Below are 18,012 nucleotides of genomic sequence, written 5' to 3'. Positions count from 1 at the left end.
GGACGGGGCTGGTCAGAGGAAAGACCAAGGCGGGGTTAGACTTTCAGCCCCACCCCCCAACCTCCAGGGAGGGAAAAGGGGCTGAAGGTTGAGTTGATGACCAATGACTGAATCAGTTACATAAGGAAGCTTCCATAAAAACCCGAAAGGACAGGGTTTGGAGAGCTCCCAGACAGCCAAACAGGAGGTTACCAGAGGGTGGGGAAAGGGCAGGAAAGCTCTGTGATCCCCCCTGCCCAACGTACCTTGCCCTACGCATCTCTTCCATCTGGTGTTCACCTGTGTGCTTTTAATAGCCTTTGGAATAAATGAGTAAACCTAAGTATGTGACTCCCTGAGTTCTGTGGCTGCCCTAGCAAATTGACGCAACTCGAGGAGCGGGTTGTGGGGACCCTGACTTACAGCCAGTTGGTCAGAAGTTCTGGAGGCCTGGACTGGTGACTGGCACGTGAAGTGGGGGGACAGTCTTGTGGGACCGAGCTGTGGAACCTGACGCGACCTCCTTGTACGTAGCCTCTGAACCGACTGGGAGGACCCCCCGCTGGAGAGGCTGCGCGGCACTGACTGGCGGCTGGTGGGGAGAAACCAGAGGTCACAGAGGGTGCTGGATTGCGTGACTGTGTGAGAACAGGAAAATGCACTTTGGTTGGCTTTTTTCTACATTTTTAGGGCCTGACCTCAAAGACACGGAGGTCACAGCCCCGTGGTTTTGGAGAGCTTAAAATCTCCCTGGGAGGGCGAGGCAGGAGCCGAGGTCACCCCTCCAGCATCCCATCTCCTAGAACTTGGTGGACGGCAACGTTAGCCACAGGCCAGGGCTAACGAGGTCAAGGGCATTTGGCAGACACTTCCTAAGCCCTTGCTCCTACAGGCCCTGGACCAGCCAGAGGGGACAGCGAGGCTCACAGGCCGACGGCAGAGAGGCAAGAAAACGACGTGCACGCACACAGACACAGGCACAGACACGAGAACCTTCCTCCCAGGCCCCCTGCCGCCCCCACTCACTGTCTGCTCCCAGCCCTCTGGCTGCCTCCCTGCCTCTGTGCTCTTGCCCAGGCTGTGCCTCGGGCCCTGCAAACTTCTACGTATCCTTCAGGAACAACTGCGATGTCTCCTCCGTGACCACCTTCCTTGATTTCCTCCCAGGAAGCACTGGTCACTCCCTCCCACGTGTTCCCATGATGAGCTGACGCTTCTAGAGCAGCACAGATTGCATCATGTGGAAACTGTCTGCCCCGTGACTGGGCCCCCACGAAGACTATGACACCTCTGAGAAAAGGGACATCATTGTTCATATTTAAATCCCCTGCGTTTAGCAGGAACCTGGTACCCAGGTGGCTAGGAAAGGAGGGGGTGCTGAGTGACAAGTGCGAGGTGCTGCGGGCTTGGAATTCCCTAGACATCTGAGGCCTGTGGTATCTTTTAAGACAGGGAGGGACATGATCCAACCTGGGTTTCAGAAAAAGGGCTTTTGCTGAGACTATGGATTCAGTCACTCTTCCAGCCAGTCTGCCCTCTGGCTTAGCAGAGGCTCTTTTTCTGGAACATTCCCAGATGCCTATGGAATTCCAACTCCTAGTTGGGTATGGGAGGTGAGGGAAAGAAAGGAGGACTCCAGGGTCATCTGAGGCCACCAGTCCAGCCAACACGATGGATGGAGGTTGCGTGAGCAGAGGGGCGGGGTGGGCAATGATACTGGCGGGTCTGTGGACTGCCCCAGAAGAGCTGTCCAGCGACAGCTGACACACACAGGACTGGAGCTTGGGAGAGGGTCAGGAAGACAGACACTGAAGAGGCAGGCACCGCACACGGGTTGGCTGGAGCTTCGGAACTCAAGGGGAGTGGAGAGGCCTTGTAGTCAGTAAGCCTTTGATACTGAGGTGGCCAAGGGCAGACCGTGGGGAAGGCCCTGCCTCCCTGGGGGCAGGCAGAGGTTGCTAAGGGCAGGGAGTCGGGCGGCAGTGGGGGTGCAGGCAGAGCAGCAGCTCAGCTCTACTTTCTAGAAGTCTTGGGGAGGCAAGCGGAGAGCTGGGGCAGGAGGGGCTTTAGGCTGAAGGAGACACAGGGATGGAGATGGTGGAATGGGAGCTTAGGAGGAGAAAGGGGAAGAGGGGCCACACTGGGGCCAGGACCTGGGAGAGGCAGGAGGGACCCAGAGCACAACCGGGGCCCAGCTGGACACCAGACAGCCAGGGGCCCGACACACACGAGAACAGAGTGAGGAGTGGGGGAGGCTCGGGGTGACTGCGGAAGGCCAGGCCAGGGTCTGCCAGAAACCAGGTCAGCACAGACCCTCGGCCAAAGGCAGGAGACTGCGCACACCCCCAGCCCTGCCCCACCAACTCGCTGTGGGCATTTGCGCCCCTCCATAGCCCCCCGTCCCGGGGTAGAGCACTGACCTCCCTGACTTGCCAGAGGTCAGTCAGTCTACGTGAAAATACCCTCTCCCTTCCGCGCTCTCTCCAGTGCCTGCGACACAGTAAATACCGTAACTGATTTTTTATTTGAAAAACACAGCAGACTAGACAAACACCCTGGACTTCTTAACATTCTAAGAACAAGAGCACTAATGGCCACCCAGGGCCCCTGGTGACGTGCAGGAACAGAGCCCCAAAGGGAGTGATGGCAGGTCAGGGCCAGGCAGAGTCGGCCTGCCCCTTGGGCCTTGGACCTCCCAGCTGGGTGTTTCATTCATGCTGCTAAAGTGAGCAGGTTGCAGCCAGGGAATGGACCGAGGCCCTGGATATCATGCGGAGGCATTTTAGAGCTTATGCTGTAGGCAGTAGGGAGCCACTAAAGACTTTGGGAGAGGGGAGAGAGCAACTTGACGAGAGCCACATTTGAGCAAAATGAACAAACAGAGGAGCAGAGAATGGGCTGGAAAGCAAATGAGACTCCGGCACAGTCGGGGGCCCTGCCGTGGCACAGCAGCCCGTCCCCTGGGCCAGGAACCCGGGTGCTCAGGCCTCACTCCCTGGAGAACCCAACCTACACTCCTGTCTGAGCCTCCTGGGCAAGAGGGTCTCCGGAAAGCCTGGCAGATCATCACCCCTCGTGGCCTCAGCTTCTCCCTCTGTAACCTGGGGGCAGCCTCCCTCCCACAGAAGGCAGGATGACGAGGGTAAGGAAGGAGTTTGGAAGGACCAAGGCTAAAGAATCCCCAAGAAGCCTCTGGTGACAAAGGCCTCACTCTCAGATTTGAGGTCAAGGCTGAAGGGAGACAGACCGGCCCCCGGCCAGCAGGGGAGCTGCCCCGGTGCCGTCGTGAAGGGGAGCAGGACAGGCTGAATCCACCCCACGGTGAGGTCAGCCAGTAGCAAACAGCTGTAGGGAAATGTCGCAGCAGGAGGCACGGGGGCCACTAGGGAGCAATGAAGAACCGCAGGCCTCCCGGAGGGCGGCAGCCTGCGACCAGCAAGGTGTGCAGCGCCGGGCCGGACTGGAAATGTCATTATCTGTTATTTACCACAACAGAGGACAAGAGGCTGCACAAAATTACCGCTCCTGGTAACGGCCGCTAAACAGATTTGCCAGTGACGCTTCCTGCTGCCCGCGCTCTGTCAACGTTGACCAGACCCGGGGAAAAGAGCTGCGGGGCTCAGGTGGCAGGGGCCCAAGGGACACAGGTCACTGCAGGACAGCCTGGACAAGCCGCAGAGCTCTGAGCAGTGCCCCTGACACAGTGCCCCTGACACAGTGCCCCTAAGCCTACAGAAGCTCTTGCCCACCCAGCCAAGGGGTTAGCCTTCTGAGGACTCTGGCCCACCACTCCTCCACGTATCCAGCTACCGCCCAGCCACCTCAGGGGTGTGACAAACCAGGGCAAGGCCCAGGCCCACTCTGCAGGATGCTGTGCTCTAGGGGCTATGATGCCTTCAGCGGTGGTGGGAGCACTTAGCCATCAGCCTTGGCACCCAGCTTGCAAAGAGCTGGGACCAGACATCATCTTCCTTTGGGAGTCTCCTGCACGTCTAAAGACACATGACACCACGGAAATGTCAGAGGCACGGGGGCTCTCAGCAGCACACGCCAGCCCCCACATTGGCTTCCTCCTGCTCAGGGGACACAGCCTCCATCACAGCCTGAGCCAAAGCCAGCTGGGAAGCAAACCCGCCACGGCTTTAACACAGCAACAAACCGAGCTGTGTCCCAGAGGCACAGAGAGGAGCTCTAGCTCCCAGCTGTGGCTGCTGCAGTCCCCAGTCCAGGGACAGTAATGCTGCAAGGGCCTGAGCTTCACAGGAGGAAACCGCAGAAGGGCCAGAGAGAGTCTCTCGTCCAGCCCTTTCCTCTTACAGGAAGACACAGCAAGATGAAACGATTTTTATCCGAGGTCACTCAGGGAGTTCAGAGCAGAACTGCCACTGGGTGGGGACTCCTGACTCCTGCAGGTGTGGGCACAACAGGGCAGGTACGGCTGAGGTTCGGATGTGTTCTACCTACGAATTTAGGCAACTGCCCTCACCCCACCCCACTATGTCTGTCCTCTGACTTACTCAAGGACCAAGGAGCCTTCTGGGAAATGACCTTGAACCGTGTCTTCAACTGGATTTCATACACGGGTGGGTATGTCCGTGTGTGGCAGGGAGGGGTTAGCAGAGGAAGGCAGCAGAAGCCAACCCCAGAGAGCGATGTGACCCCGGGGACAGAGTCGGACCTAGGCGAGAGGCTAGACTTCGGAGGAAACAGGACAGGAGGTGTCTGCAGCTCGGGGGTGTGTGTCCAGGCACTGCTCTCAGCCTCTACTCACACCCGCCCCAGTCCTGGCCCAGCAGGGTACGTGAGCAGCCTGGAACAGAAGGGGTATCTCTCTGATTAGTGTGAAAAACTCATTATATTACGTAGATCCTAAAAATGGAATTAGATTGATATGTATAGACCCGGGGGCATGTCTTTGATATGTTATCATGTGAAAAGATAAAAAAAAAGGAAAATACAGAATAAGAAATATATATTATGGTCCCATTAAGAAAAAAATACATGCATACACACGTGTGTACATTTGTGTGGCGTGGACAGAGAAAGGTGTGGACGGACAAACACCCAGACTGCAGTCAGCGGTTGGGGGGCTCATATTTTACACACATGTGTATTGTTCGACTTCTGTTTTAGGGTTGGGTTATCTTTGAGATGTAATGTCTACGAGGCATCCAAGTCAGAAAATCAACTCAGCTGTTCTCTCTATAGGATTCTGAACAGAGATAAAATCTGGGGCTTATAAAGTTAAGAATTAATGCCTTAGACATGGATTAGATCAGCCAGAGGTTATTATGAAAGAGAGAGAAGGGGGAGGGAAAGAGTGCAGGAGGGAAGAAGGCTGTATTATTTGACTTTTTATAATTAGGGAGCAGTTACCATTTGTCAGGCACCGTTTCTAAGAGCTCTCATTCCAGTCCTCACAATGACCCTCTGAGGCAGGCAGTATTATTATTCCCAATTTCCAGGTGAGAACACTGAGGCTGAGACAGAGGAACTAGTCCAAGCCAGGAGAGCCCAGGGAGCCAGAATCCAGTGCTCTAAACCTCTATGCAATAGCATAAATTACTTTTTAAAATTCCGGGAAAAGAAAATAAGATAAAGAAACGCTATCTCATTAAATTCTGTAATCTGTTGAACCCCCCGCCGTACCTCCCCCCAATCAACGACATAACCCAGAGGGAAGGAAGCCACAGCCCTCCTCACTTCCGAGCAGCCTCGTGCCCTGGGTGGGGCTCCCGGGTGAGGACAGGGTGGGAGCACTTATTTGACAAAGGGTCAGGAAGTAAACATGTTAGGCTGTCACTGTTCGACTCAGCCAGGGTAGTGCGAAAGCCGCACAGACAGTATGTAAATGAACGGGCCTGGCTGTGGTCCAGTAATTCTTTACGGACACTGAAATTTGAATTCATAATCTTCAAATGTCCTAAGTTATTACTCTTTCGAGTTTTTTCCCCAACCATTTACAAATGTAAAAACCATTCTAGTTTACAGGTTGTACAAAAACAGGTGCCAACCCCTGATCTAGTGCCACCCAGCTCCTGCGTCCCTGGGGTGGGAGGGGAACAGGGTCATGGGGACGCCTGGAGTGGGTTCCAGGGGTTCGCACCACCAGGCAGGCGGCCGGGAAGGCGGCGGCGTTATCAATGCTGGAAACAGAGTTAAAGCCTCGTGTCCAGGTGCTGGCAGAACTGGGCTCAGGGTAAAAGCCCAAGCTGGGACAAAGTCGAGATGCAGCATAAAAGCCCTGAGCTCTTGGTGGCCGAACTCAGGGCAACCTGTTCCCCCCCGCCATGCTGAAGCTGGCCCCACAAGGGCCAATCCAGCATATAGGATGGCGCCAGCTTCCTAGCTGAGGGGCTAGGCGGGGAGGCACTAACCCTCCCTGGAGGCCCAGCTCACACCAACCTCCTCTGCCCCACCAGGCAGCTCCACAAGATGACAGGATTGCTCCTTGTCAACACGACTCACCACACACCTGGGTGACCTGACCGCACACAGCAGGTGCCTAGCGATGGCTCTGGCTCTCTTATCATACAGAGCAGCTCTGACACCTCAACAGCAGGACACCCCTGTGGGGGTATCAGGTCACATAAATGTCTCCAGACAGGCCATTCAGGCAGGTTCAGGGGGAGAAGCCAGCTGCCCCCCACCCGCCCCTCCCGCCATGCGCCACCTGGCGGGCATCCTCTCCTCACCCTGGCACGCTGTTCTCTCCCATGCCACTTCAGCCACCCCCGTGACATCCGTCTCTGAGCTGCTGCCCTCCCTAGCCCCTTTCTGGCATCCAGCCCACAGGCTACACAGTACACACGGCTTCCCCAGACCCCCAGCCCATGTGCACCAATGTGCCCCAGGAGCCCCGCCCCACGCCTGCCCCTGGCCTGGCCCAGCCCTCCGTGGGAGGCCCAAGCACAAGCGCAGTCTGGTGGGCAAGGCCAAGAGACCCCACCACAGGCCCACCGTGACCTGGCAAGGGACTCAACTGCCACCTAGCCTCCGTTTCCTCTCCTGCCAAGTGCTGATGGTGAGCTCCCAGGGTGCTTTGACAATGAGCTGGGCAGGGGCCTGGCACAGGGCGAGCTCTCCGTCGCGGCAGCTCTCGCTGTTACTGACTTACCTGCCTTTTGAGTCTCCATCTCGGCTGTCCCTGCCTTAATTGGGCCCTTGCTATGGCTAATTGGATAATTGAGTTACCCACGTCCTCTCTCCAACCACTACATACTCCTGCTTCCAAATCTGCATCTGGACTTTACCTCCCCAAAGACCCATGTGACTGTCATTGGACTGCTTAGCACCCTCTGATAGCTCTGCTGCCACATGGCAAAACAAACTCCCCCACCTGGCACTCTCTGCCTCCTGCCCCTCAAGGCCCTCTTGGCCTCTCCCCCCCCCTCTTCTTCCCTCTGCCTCTTTGTTCCTCCCTCCCCCATAGACCCAAACCACCACCCATGCCCACCAGTCCCTGCACTTCCCTGGCACCCTGCCTCCCCAGGGACATGCCTACTCCTGATGTGCCCCCGTGCTTCCCCCGTGCCCATGTGCCCACCCCCCAGGCCTGGCTCCAGCAGCCTACAGTGTCGAGGCCTGCTCTGTCTCTCTGGGTGCAGGCTGACCCACAGCAGATCTGCCCCTCATTGCCCCCTGCCTCTGTATGATAAGAGAGCACTGCCTACTCCGTTAACTGCCAACTGGGAGCTCCTGGGGGCAGGGGCTGGCACCTCCACCCCTCACCCTCGGGGCCCAGCATGAAGTGGGCCCTGGAACTGACCCACAGGACAGGTAACGCAGGTCTCTCTCTGTCTAGGAAGCTCTGGACCTTGGCGCCAAGCAGCCGTGTGGTTTTCCCAGCCATCCTGGGTCTCTGCAGGCCCTGAGCTGCCTTTGTCCTCAGGACCCTGAGCTGAAGGTCAGTGGCATGCTGGTGGCATCCTGGTGGCTTGCTAGGGTGGACAGCATGGGCTCTGAACTGCACGAGTGGCAATTCTTCTTTCTTTCTTTGGGAGAAGAAAAGCCACGCCACAGGCCCCAAAACAGCGAGAAGAAAGTACGCCTTAATGGAGACGTTTTGCTCCTCAGACTCCGGAGCAAGCGGATGTTCCGAGATGCGGCGTGGTGTCTGGTCCAGTCCTCTGATCCCGGCAACAGCAGCCAAATCGCTTCTCGCCGAACAGCCTTGGAGATGCGAGAGCAGCCGGAGCAGGCCGCTTGGGGCAGATGAATTAAATGACTTTTTCCAAGAATTTAGAAAACGTCAGTAGCTGAATGAAAAAATCCACCTCCATAATGAGGCACAAACACACGTCTTCTACGTCTGCATTAGGTCAAAGGAGAAAGGACACCGCGAGGCCAATTTGGAGGCAACTCAGATGAAATGGCTCGGGGAGGCTGGTCTAAGGCTCCACCCGGGGGACAGGTGCTGAAGGTGAGGTTTGGACAGGGAGTGGGGGCGGGGCCACGAGGGACTTTCACCACACCCTCACTGGGGAGGGAGACGCTGCAAAAACCTGACTCTTCCTAACCCTTCTGCCCTGCTGAGGGGACGTAGAACGGTACAGCTGCTATGGAAAAACAGCACGGCGGCTTCTCAAAAAATGAAACAGAATTACCAGATGATCCAGCAATTCCACTGCTGGCTATATGCCCAGAAGAGTGGACAACAGCACCCCAAAGCGACATGTGCACACCCACGTACACTGCGGCGTGAGTCACTATAGCTAAAACGTGGAAGCAACCCCAATGCCCATCCCAGATGAATGGATAAAGGAGAACACGCAAACAGTGGAATATTATTCAGCCTTAAAAAGGAAGGAGATTCTGACACGTGCTCTTACATGGATGAACCTTAAAGACATCATGGTAAGGGGATCTGGCTAAACTGCGGCTTCCAGTTCAGGAAGTCTGCGGGTACCTGAGATTCTGCATTTCCCACGAGCATCCAGTGATGTCCACACTGCTGGTCTTCAGCTCTCATTGTGAGTAGCAGGGACCTCTCGCCCAGCCTAACGCCTCCACCGCCAGGAGGAGCTCTCTGCCACCTGGGTGGGGCCAGGACTCCCAAAGCTTCCTGGGTCAGAAGCAAAATACTTCTCAGAGGCCTGCTACTCTCTCCAGGAAGTGCTGCCACTGGTAGGTCACAAGTCACCGTTGTCTCTGAGAGGCACCCCTGGGGCCCAGGTGCTGGGTGCTGGGAGAGGGCAGGGCTCTGCCTCCTTGCAGTGCCTGGTCTGGGGAGGGGAGGGGGGGCAGAGAGGAGAGTAACAAGAAGTTCCACCGGCTCCTCCCTCGACTCAGTGGCCTCAAGTCCCAGACACTGAACAGAGAGGGAAACGGAGGCCTTAGGAAAATAGCACAGCCCCCACCCAGCCCAGAGTTACTGCCAGCTCCCCTGCTGGGGGTCCGGGCTGACCCTCAGCAGGACACACCTCCTCTCCAGGGCAAAGTGGCTGTGAGCCAGGGGGACGGGAAGGGTCAGGTTCTGGCCCAGCCGCTTCTCTCCAGTGCTCCCCCACGCCAGGCTGGGTGATGCCCGATGCCACCTGAGCTGGACTTCCCCTAAGGGCTCTGAGCAAAGTGCAAGGCTTCCTGGGCCTCCCTGGACTCAGCACACGTGACTGAGATCACTGTTTCACAGGCAGGCTCCCCTGCGCCCACACCGCGGGACACATCTGGCTGAGACCAGAACAAAATCTGATTGCTTCCCTCGAACGACAATGCCATCCTGGGCTCAGGCGGGTTCTCCGGCAGCCCTGCCTGGCCTCCCCACAGCTGGTGAAGCCAGAATCTCAATTAGACCGCAAGCTGGCTGGCTCAGACCCTAAGCAATTAGGAGCGCCAGGCCTGTCTAATTAGCCAGCCAGCCCCTCTCCCTCCCCACTACAGCCCTCAGATAACGAGGGCAGGCAGCCTGGGCGCACAGGCCCAATTACAGAGGGGACACAGTGCTGAGGACCAGAACCATAGGTTCCACCCGCACGCTCATTAGCTTGTGGCTGTTGAACGCTGCCAGGGCTCTTGCTGGGGACTCCTCTGTGTGCCCAGGAGCACCCAAGGCGCTGGTGTGGGCACTTCCCCAGCAGGGACCTCCCCATATCCCTGCTCCGCAGCCTGCCCAAGCCCACACACCTCCCAGGACCCCGGGCTGTAGCCCTCGCACGAGGTAAGGAGGTGGAAGGCGGAGGTGGAAATAAACTGGGGGGCTGCCCAGAAATTGGCAAGCCCAGAGTGGAGGGTTCCCGATGCCCCATGGGGCCCGGCACCGTGCTGGAGCTCTCCAAGCCCCCCAGGGCGGCCTCCTTAACACCAACGGTAATCAATCACCCATAATCATTTGACACCTCCCTCCTGCAGTACAAGGATCTGTGTGTCTCCTTACACTGTACCCCAAGTGCCTGGCAGCAGTAGGCGTACAATAAATGTTTGCTGGATGAGTGAAGGGATGACATCATGCCTCCCAGACATCAGACAGCCCTGCAAGGGCTATCGCTTTGCAGGGCTACGCCTAGGCCTCCCTGATTCTCCAGGGGCTCTGCTCGAACAGATCACCTCCTGGAAGAGGGGCCCCCAGGGTGCCAGAGCCTCTGTGATCACCTCCCAGGGGGTTCAGGGCCCTAGAGACCTATCCATTTGCAGCTCAAATGCAGAAGACTCTTCCCTCTCACAGGCCCCTACAGCTTAGCTTCCTAAAGACCTCAGTTCTACCCCACGTCTTCCGGTTCCCAGGATCCGGAAGGCAGCTGGAGCACACCCCACCCCTCCTCCATCCCGCTGTTCCTAAGCCTGCTGTCACATGCGGCACTCCTTCTTCAGCACACGTGTCCCTGCCCCCAGGCCTGCATCCTCACAGTGAGGCACCTGCCCAGCCCGTTTCCTGCCATGTGCCTCGGCCTGTGCTGTCCTCTTCTCCCCAGATGTCCTTTGCTCCGTTCCCGGCCTTGCAGAAGCTGCCCGATCTTCAGGGGCCAGCTCCTCCAGGCAGCCCTCCAGGCTGCTCTCAGTCCTGGGAGCCCTGGTCCCAGTTGCAGTGGGTATCGCTCTAAAGAATACCGTCTGCCCACCTTGACCGTTAGGACCCCGGGACCACTGTGCACACCTCTCCTTTTACATTCCCCTACCCAGCATTCACACATGACGGGCTGAATAAGTGATCGAGTGCTACGTTTATATGAGCAACCTGCACAGAAACTGAGGGGTTTTTCCTGCTGGCTCAGGACATCCAATCCTGGAGAGCTACGAGGTTTCCCGAGGCTTTTATATAAATTACTGAAAATGTGGGACTAACTGTGGAGCTCCAATTTCAAGTTTAAGAAAACATGAATTCTACTAAGGAGAATGTGGGCACTAGGGACCGAATGGCGTCCCCGCAACATTCCTGTGTTGAAGCCCTGGCCCCGTGTGACTGCATCTGCAGAGAGGGTCTCCAGGGGGTGACTACGGTTAAACAAGGGGCCCTGATCCTACAGGACTAGAGTCTTTGTAAGAAGAGGGAGAGAGACCAGAGCTCTCCCTCTGCCACACAAGGACACACAGAGAAGGCGCGTGTCTGTGAGCCAGGAAGAGCCCTCACTAGACACCGAATCGGCCAACACACCCCTTGATCTCAGACTTTCCAGCCTTCAAAACTCTGAAAACTAAATGTTGGTTAAGGCACCCAGTCTGTGGTATTTTGTGACAGCAGCCTGAGCCGACTGAGACGCGGCTGGATACGTGGGCCATCAGCTCCATCCTTTGTAACACGTGCGCAGCGTGAATAGGCAGGAGCCTGGAGTGGATTAATATTGACGACATTCATAGCAGGTGCCCCTCGCTAAGTGCTTGCAGTGGGCCAGGTGCTCCGCTAAGCGCTTCTCCTGCACAAGCTTAACCACCCTCACACCCACCCAGCAATGGTGGAAGCTCCATTAGCCCATTTCACAGATGAAGGGACAGAGGCCCAAGGAATAGAGGTTAAGTGACTTGTACAAGGTCACTCTGCCGTGACCACGGTGGGCCCTCAACCCAAGTCTGGCTGGTCCTACAGTCTGTGCACAGCCACCTCATGACGCTGCAGTCAGGGGATGCAGGAAGCTGGCCCTCCTGGGTCCTTGTGGGAAGGAGCAGGGAATGCAGGGTGAGCCCCTTAGGCCCGTCAGGAGCCCCAGGCGCTGCGTGGCATCTGCGTGGGCATGGTCCTCATTGGCAAGCCCCTCGCCGCGCAGGGTGGCCCAAGTGACCTCTTGCCCTGGCCCCTGCAGTCCAGGACTCTCTCTCCATCCTTGGACCCTCATCCACCCCCGAATTCTTCCCCATCTTCTGAGAATACACTGAAGAGACAGACGCGCTCTCTTAGCAAATGGCTTCCGACCCTGTGCTGCCTCGTCTCCGACACCCATCTCCCAACGACAGCCATCCCCACCTAACTTGTCTCCTGCTTTCACTCCACGAATCCTGCAATCCACTAGACACACAGTCGCTAGGGGTGCTTCTTAAAAACACATATCAGATCAATTACACCCTTGCTTTAAACACTCCACTGGTACCCCATTAAACTTACAAGAAAATCCCAGTGCCTGCCCTGGACTGAGGAAGTTCTGTGTGACAGGCCATGCCCACCTCTTGCTCCCTCTCTCCCAAATGCTTTCATTACATCCTTGAACATGTCCAGGTGCATTCTGCCTCAGGGCCTTCGTGCTTGCCATTCCCTCTGTTTGGAACACTTTTCCACCCAGATCTTCCTGGGGTGGCCTCTTGCTTGTGTTCAGGCCTGAGCTCAGAGAGGCCCTCCCTGAGCACTCTCCCGTCATTCTGTTTTAATTCAATGTAGAGCCCTCAGCCTGCTTGATGTTGTAACATGTTTATTCATTTGTTTGTTGTCTCTCCTCCCACTCCTGGAAAAACGTCCATGAGAACAAGGACTTTGTCTACTTGTTTGTGGCACCGCCAGCACCTAGAACGGGGCCTGGACACGGTGGGCCCTCTGTTATTTAACGAATGAATAAATGTGAATGAATAAATGAATGACGCAATCTTCTTAAAGACAAATGAAGAAAATCCCCCAAATGCCCATCGTCTGTCTGCAGCCCCACCTAGTACCCTCTCTTCCCACCTTTACCCTGAAATAAGTCCTCTCAGAAGCCCAAAGGGCCCCTCCGCCTCACTGCCCAGGCCGGGACCACGTCCTCAGCCTGCTGCAAAATAAGAACCATTTTCAGTGGAAATGTCCCGCAGCCCAGCCCAGGGCTCCAGGGTACCCTGGGGGGAGGGGTGGTGAGAGCGTCTGGAAGAACACTGCCACGCACCCCCACACCCAGCTGGGGTCCTCCCCTGCGACTGCCACTGTTGCCTAGGAAATGGCTCTCCCAGGAGCAGCTGCCTTCTCCTGCAGCAGCCAGGGTGGTGGCAGCCTGCCTCTGTGGCACAGGCCCCGGGCTTTCCCAGGGGAAGCAGATAAGGCTCTGCCCCTCCTCACGGCCCCGGAAATCTGGAACAGTGACAGCAACTGTGGGGCTGAGAGGCAGAAGGAGATAATGGGCTGCGGGGTCCCGTTCCCCAGGCAGAAGTCACAAAACATAACCCCACCCACCCACGTCCGGGGAGGAAGACATTCCCGAGTCCCCGTGCCTGCCACCTACAGTGGTCTCTAGTCCAGGGCCCATGGAGGGTTTGAGGAGGAGCCGGCACAACTGACACCCCGTCAGCCCTCCATGGTTCTTGGAACAATTAATCCGCATTCCTCGGCCCAGTTCACCACCTGTGATGGAGCAAGAAAAAAAATGACCATAACTGAAATCCTGGTTTTCCCACTTATTAACTGGGTATATCAACCTCTTTGCATCTTGTTTTTCTCATCTGGCTTTTGAATGCCACTGAAAACGCCCGGCTGCCAATGGCCCTGATGTCCCAACTCCATGTTCACTTCTTTGACTTCTCCATCTTTTACAGTCCTCTCAACCCTTACCACCCAACCCCTTGTCCTCTCCCCTCTGTTACTTCTTCCTGGAATTTATTACTTCCTGAAGTCATCTTATGTATTTGATCTTTACTTGTTTTTTAGTTCCCTCACCCAATGTCATCTCAAGAGAGAGGCTTCCTCCTCTGTCTTCACTATTGTTAACTCCAGGCTTAAAACAGTGACTGGCACCTGGAAATGACTTTAGGATGGGTTCCAACAAAACTAGGGTGAAAACAAAAAAGAAGAAGACGTGGTATCTTGGGAATAGTGTCCCTGCCCTAGGAGGTCAGCAAAAGGAAGTCCCATGATAACAGCTGTGCAGCAACCAGTCTAGGCTGGAGCAGGAATGAGAATCTAGAAGGGCTTCTACCAGGGGGGAAAAAACAGCCCCCAGTGATAGAGAGTAAAATCGAGATGCTAAATAAGCTTTAGGATTATTACTCTTTGGGTGATAAGAAAAAGAAGGGCAATTAGAAACTCCAGGAAAAACTAAAAGTTATACTTAAGTCTTGGACTCAGCATATTACTAAAACAGCACAACGAGTACAAGAAATGGAAAAAATCTATTTGATCTTACTGCAAAGATCATTCAGCTTTGAGTGACCAGGGGTCAAGAGAGCAGACCAACAGAATAGGAAATGCAATCCTAGCATACTATTTGGCTCTGATGAAAAGACTACTTAACTAATAACAACTATTAAATAATACCATTTATTGAGTGCCCACATGCCTGGCAAGGTTTTAAGAGCTTTGCATTTAATAATATTTAATCCTTATTGCTCTCTGATGGACATATTATCATTACCCCTATTTTACAGATGAGGAAGATGAGGCTTGAGATATTGAACAAGTTTTCTGAGGTCATACAGCTGGTGGAAGAGCTAAATTCACACTCAGGCTAGGAGACTCAGAGGTCCACTCTCCAGAACTGGCCCTAGAAGCAAGGGCATCAGATTTTCAGGCCCTAGTCCTTCTCGCCAAGCAGCAGAGGATACCACGTGCATGCACGCATGTACACACACAGAGCAGCAGAGCTGGTGCAGGCTGGGCAGCCAGAACGGCAGGGCCTTACCTTCCGGCAGTCTTTGCAGAACACTGACGAGCTGCCCAGGAAGCCCAGCACCTCCCCGCAGAGCAGACACTGGGAGAGGCCGTTCCCCATCACGTTCCGCCTCATGGTCTCCAGCCGCTCCACCAGCCGCCTGCAGCACAGGACGTGGAGTCAGAGGGAACGTGCTTCCTGTCTCCAACCCAACCACTGCTGGGCACAGCCGCCCTGTGTCCCCAACACTATACCACGTCACCTGTGATGTGCCCTCATGTGGGGTGCCGTTCCCTGCCCCGCTCCTTCCGCTGGCTAGCCCCTAATCGTTCATTCACTTGCCAGCTATGAACTGAGCACCTACGATGGCCAGACACTGGGGATATCGTAGCAAAGAAGCCAGAGACAGACAGGGTCCCTGCTCTCACAGAACTTATGTTCAATAAGGGAAAAACCCATGAACAAGGAAACAAGCAAACTGATTGCAGACAGGAGCAGCACTATGAGATGAAAATCACAGGGGCAAGGAGGGCAGAGAGTCTGAGGGGGCAGGCGCATGTTCGATGGTGACCAGCGAAGGCTCTCAGAGAGCACAGGAAGTGAGAGCTGAGGAATGACAAGGACCAAACCGCAGGAAGAGCCGGGGAGCAGCCCAGGCCGAGGGAACAGCAGGGGCCAGGCTTGGGGCTGAGAAGGGTTCGGCACAGCAGTAAGGAGGCCAGTGAGGCCACCGCCTCAGGAGTCACAGGGAGACCGGGGTAACGTGCGGCTGGAGGGGCGGGCAAGGGCCAGAATGTGTCGGTTTTGTAGGTCACACAGTGGAATTTAGATTTTTCTCTAAGATCAACGTGAAACCCCTGAAGAGTTTTAAGGAGGGGAGTGATTTGATCCAAGTAACATTTTTAACACTTGCTCTGGCTTCTGGGGGAAGCTAAAGGGGAGGAGAGGGGAGGGAGGAAGCTGGGGGAGGCGGTGGGGGGGTCTGGGAAGGAGGATGCAGACGGGGACAGGCTGTATTTCAGAGGCAGCTTCCATGGATCCAAGGCCGGGGGAGGAGAGAGCAAGATCTAGGATGATGTTGGCACAACCTGGCAGATGGAGAAGCCGGAGGAAGAAAGAAAAAACAGCTCCTCTTGGAAACCTCGAGATGTCAAGTATCCAAAAGCCTTCCCCCCCCACACTGAGCCTGGGTAGGGCAACTCTCCTGGCGGCCACTCCTCACATTGTGACCTGGTTACACAAGAACCTCCGTGAAATTGTTCTGTTTTGTTGGCCACTAAATTCCTAGTATCCAATGGACACTTGGTGAAAATTCTTGAATGAAGGACAAAGTATGAGCACCTGATCTCCTCTAATCACACAACTCCCGGGAGGAGGATGCTATTTTTCCCATCTTAAAGATGAGAAGACTGAGGCTCAGAGATATGAAGTTCCTTGCCAGGGTCACACAGCTCCCAGGAGGTGGAGCCAGGGTCTCCCCGTCACAGCCCCACACGTTTCCCCGAGGAGATGAGGTGCTGCTGGGGCCTCGGGAGAGCAGACTGGGCAACGAGGCTGCCTCTACCCACATGCCCCCCAGCAAGCTCTTCTGACTTCCACAGGGGTCACTGTCCTTCACCCAGGGACCGCAGGGCCTGGGGACAAACCCAGCTTCAGCCCTGGCACAACCCCTTGCCTCGGGGACCCTCTGCCAGTACCAGCCTGTGTCTGTCTCCATGCCTCATATGAACGCACAGGACGCTCCTCCTCCAGCGGAACGATCAACTCCAGGCACTGCCTTCTGGGTCACTCTGCACCCCCGCCAAGCCCAGCCCTCACAACCTGGGCAGGACAGCGGAGGGATTCCCCGGGGCGGCACAGGAAAGGCAAAGACAGCAGCCCTGATGCCTGCGGGGCCACAACACTTCCATGGCACAAGGGAGGCCGCCATGGAACAACCCCCCCAGGTCCCTGGGTGCCCTCCTGCGGGAGCCTGGGTCAGCAGAGAGCCTGGCAGGGCCGTCGGGGCGTAGGTCTGTGAGAGGGCAGGGCCCTAGCCAGGCTAGATGGAAAAAGAGCAAAATATTAATAAAACTAATCTGATGTAAACCCTTTTGTACTAAAATGATAGTAGTATGTCCACATAATTGAGGCACACACAGCAGTGATCACTACAGTGGTACTTTTACTTTCTAAAACTGTGTGTTTCTACAATGTCTGATTTTTTTAGGAAAAGATAAAGGACAATAAGACCAGAATCACATTAATTCCTGCCATGCATGGCATTTGTGTTTTCCTATTTGCGCTTTTCTGTGTTTTTCAGATTTTCTAGGAAATATGAATTGGTTTTGTAATTAAACAAACAAAAAAAGACACACAGCAACGACGTTGGAAGCGGAGCTGTGGTCAGCTCTGGAAGCCGGAGAGCTCACGGCAAGCTGGAGAGCGCCTCCTGCTGGGGCCTCTGGGGGCGAGCCCCGGTTCAGCCTCTGCTTGAATCCCTTCCTCAGTGAACCACAGCCCACAGTCCCGAAAGCCTTTCACCACTCCCATGCGCGCCCCCACGGCCTGGGGCCCACGTCTCAGCTGCTAGCCCCATCTTACAGAGGGGTACACTGAGGCTCAGAAGAGCTGGGTTTCGGGCTACACTCTGGGGCGTTCAGACACAGAAGCTGGGGAAAGCTTGAGCCAGTGACCCCCTGACCCACTCCCAGAGGTGAAACTCAGCTCTGGGACCCAGAGCGCCAGCTCCTCAGCCGCTGGCTGGCGCTGTCATCCTCCTGAGCTCGCTCCTGCCAGCCCGGGCCCAGCCCTCACCCAATTCTCTGCTGCTCCAAGATGTCCAGCCGCTCCGCCCTCTGGATGACCTGCAGGATGGCCTCCACCTCCGCCGGGCGGAGGCACTGGCTCCTCCTCTGCTTCTCTGTCTGGTAGGTGTGCACGGACCAGCCCGTCTGCAGCCTCGAGAGAGCATAACACAGATGGCGTAAAGGCCACCCTAACACAAACTCAGGCGCCCCTCACTGTGTCTACAAAGCCCCCCAGAGGACAGTCTGTGGACAGCCAGGTGCTGTGTGCTGGGGAA

At 55.9% G+C, this 18,012-nt stretch overlaps 1 protein-coding gene across 1 annotated transcript in view; it reads right to left on the bottom strand.

Annotated features, from left to right (window-relative positions):
* Positions 1-18,012, bottom strand: part of RPH3AL (rabphilin 3A-like (without C2 domains)) — a 135,146-nt gene that overhangs the window by 90,693 nt on the left and 26,441 nt on the right. The window contains 2 exon segments of the mRNA XM_012653008.1: positions 14,979-15,108; positions 17,745-17,888. Coding sequence (XP_012508462.1) covers positions 14,979-15,108; positions 17,745-17,888 — 274 coding nt within the window.

The sequence above is a fragment of the Propithecus coquereli genome, unplaced genomic scaffold (assembly GCF_000956105.1).
Source record: "Propithecus coquereli isolate 6110/MARCELLA unplaced genomic scaffold, Pcoq_1.0 Scaffold409, whole genome shotgun sequence".
NCBI lineage: Eukaryota > Metazoa > Chordata > Mammalia > Primates > Indriidae > Propithecus > Propithecus coquereli.
Note: the sequence above shows the minus strand (reverse complement) of the source record. Positions and strands in the feature narration are given on the sequence as shown.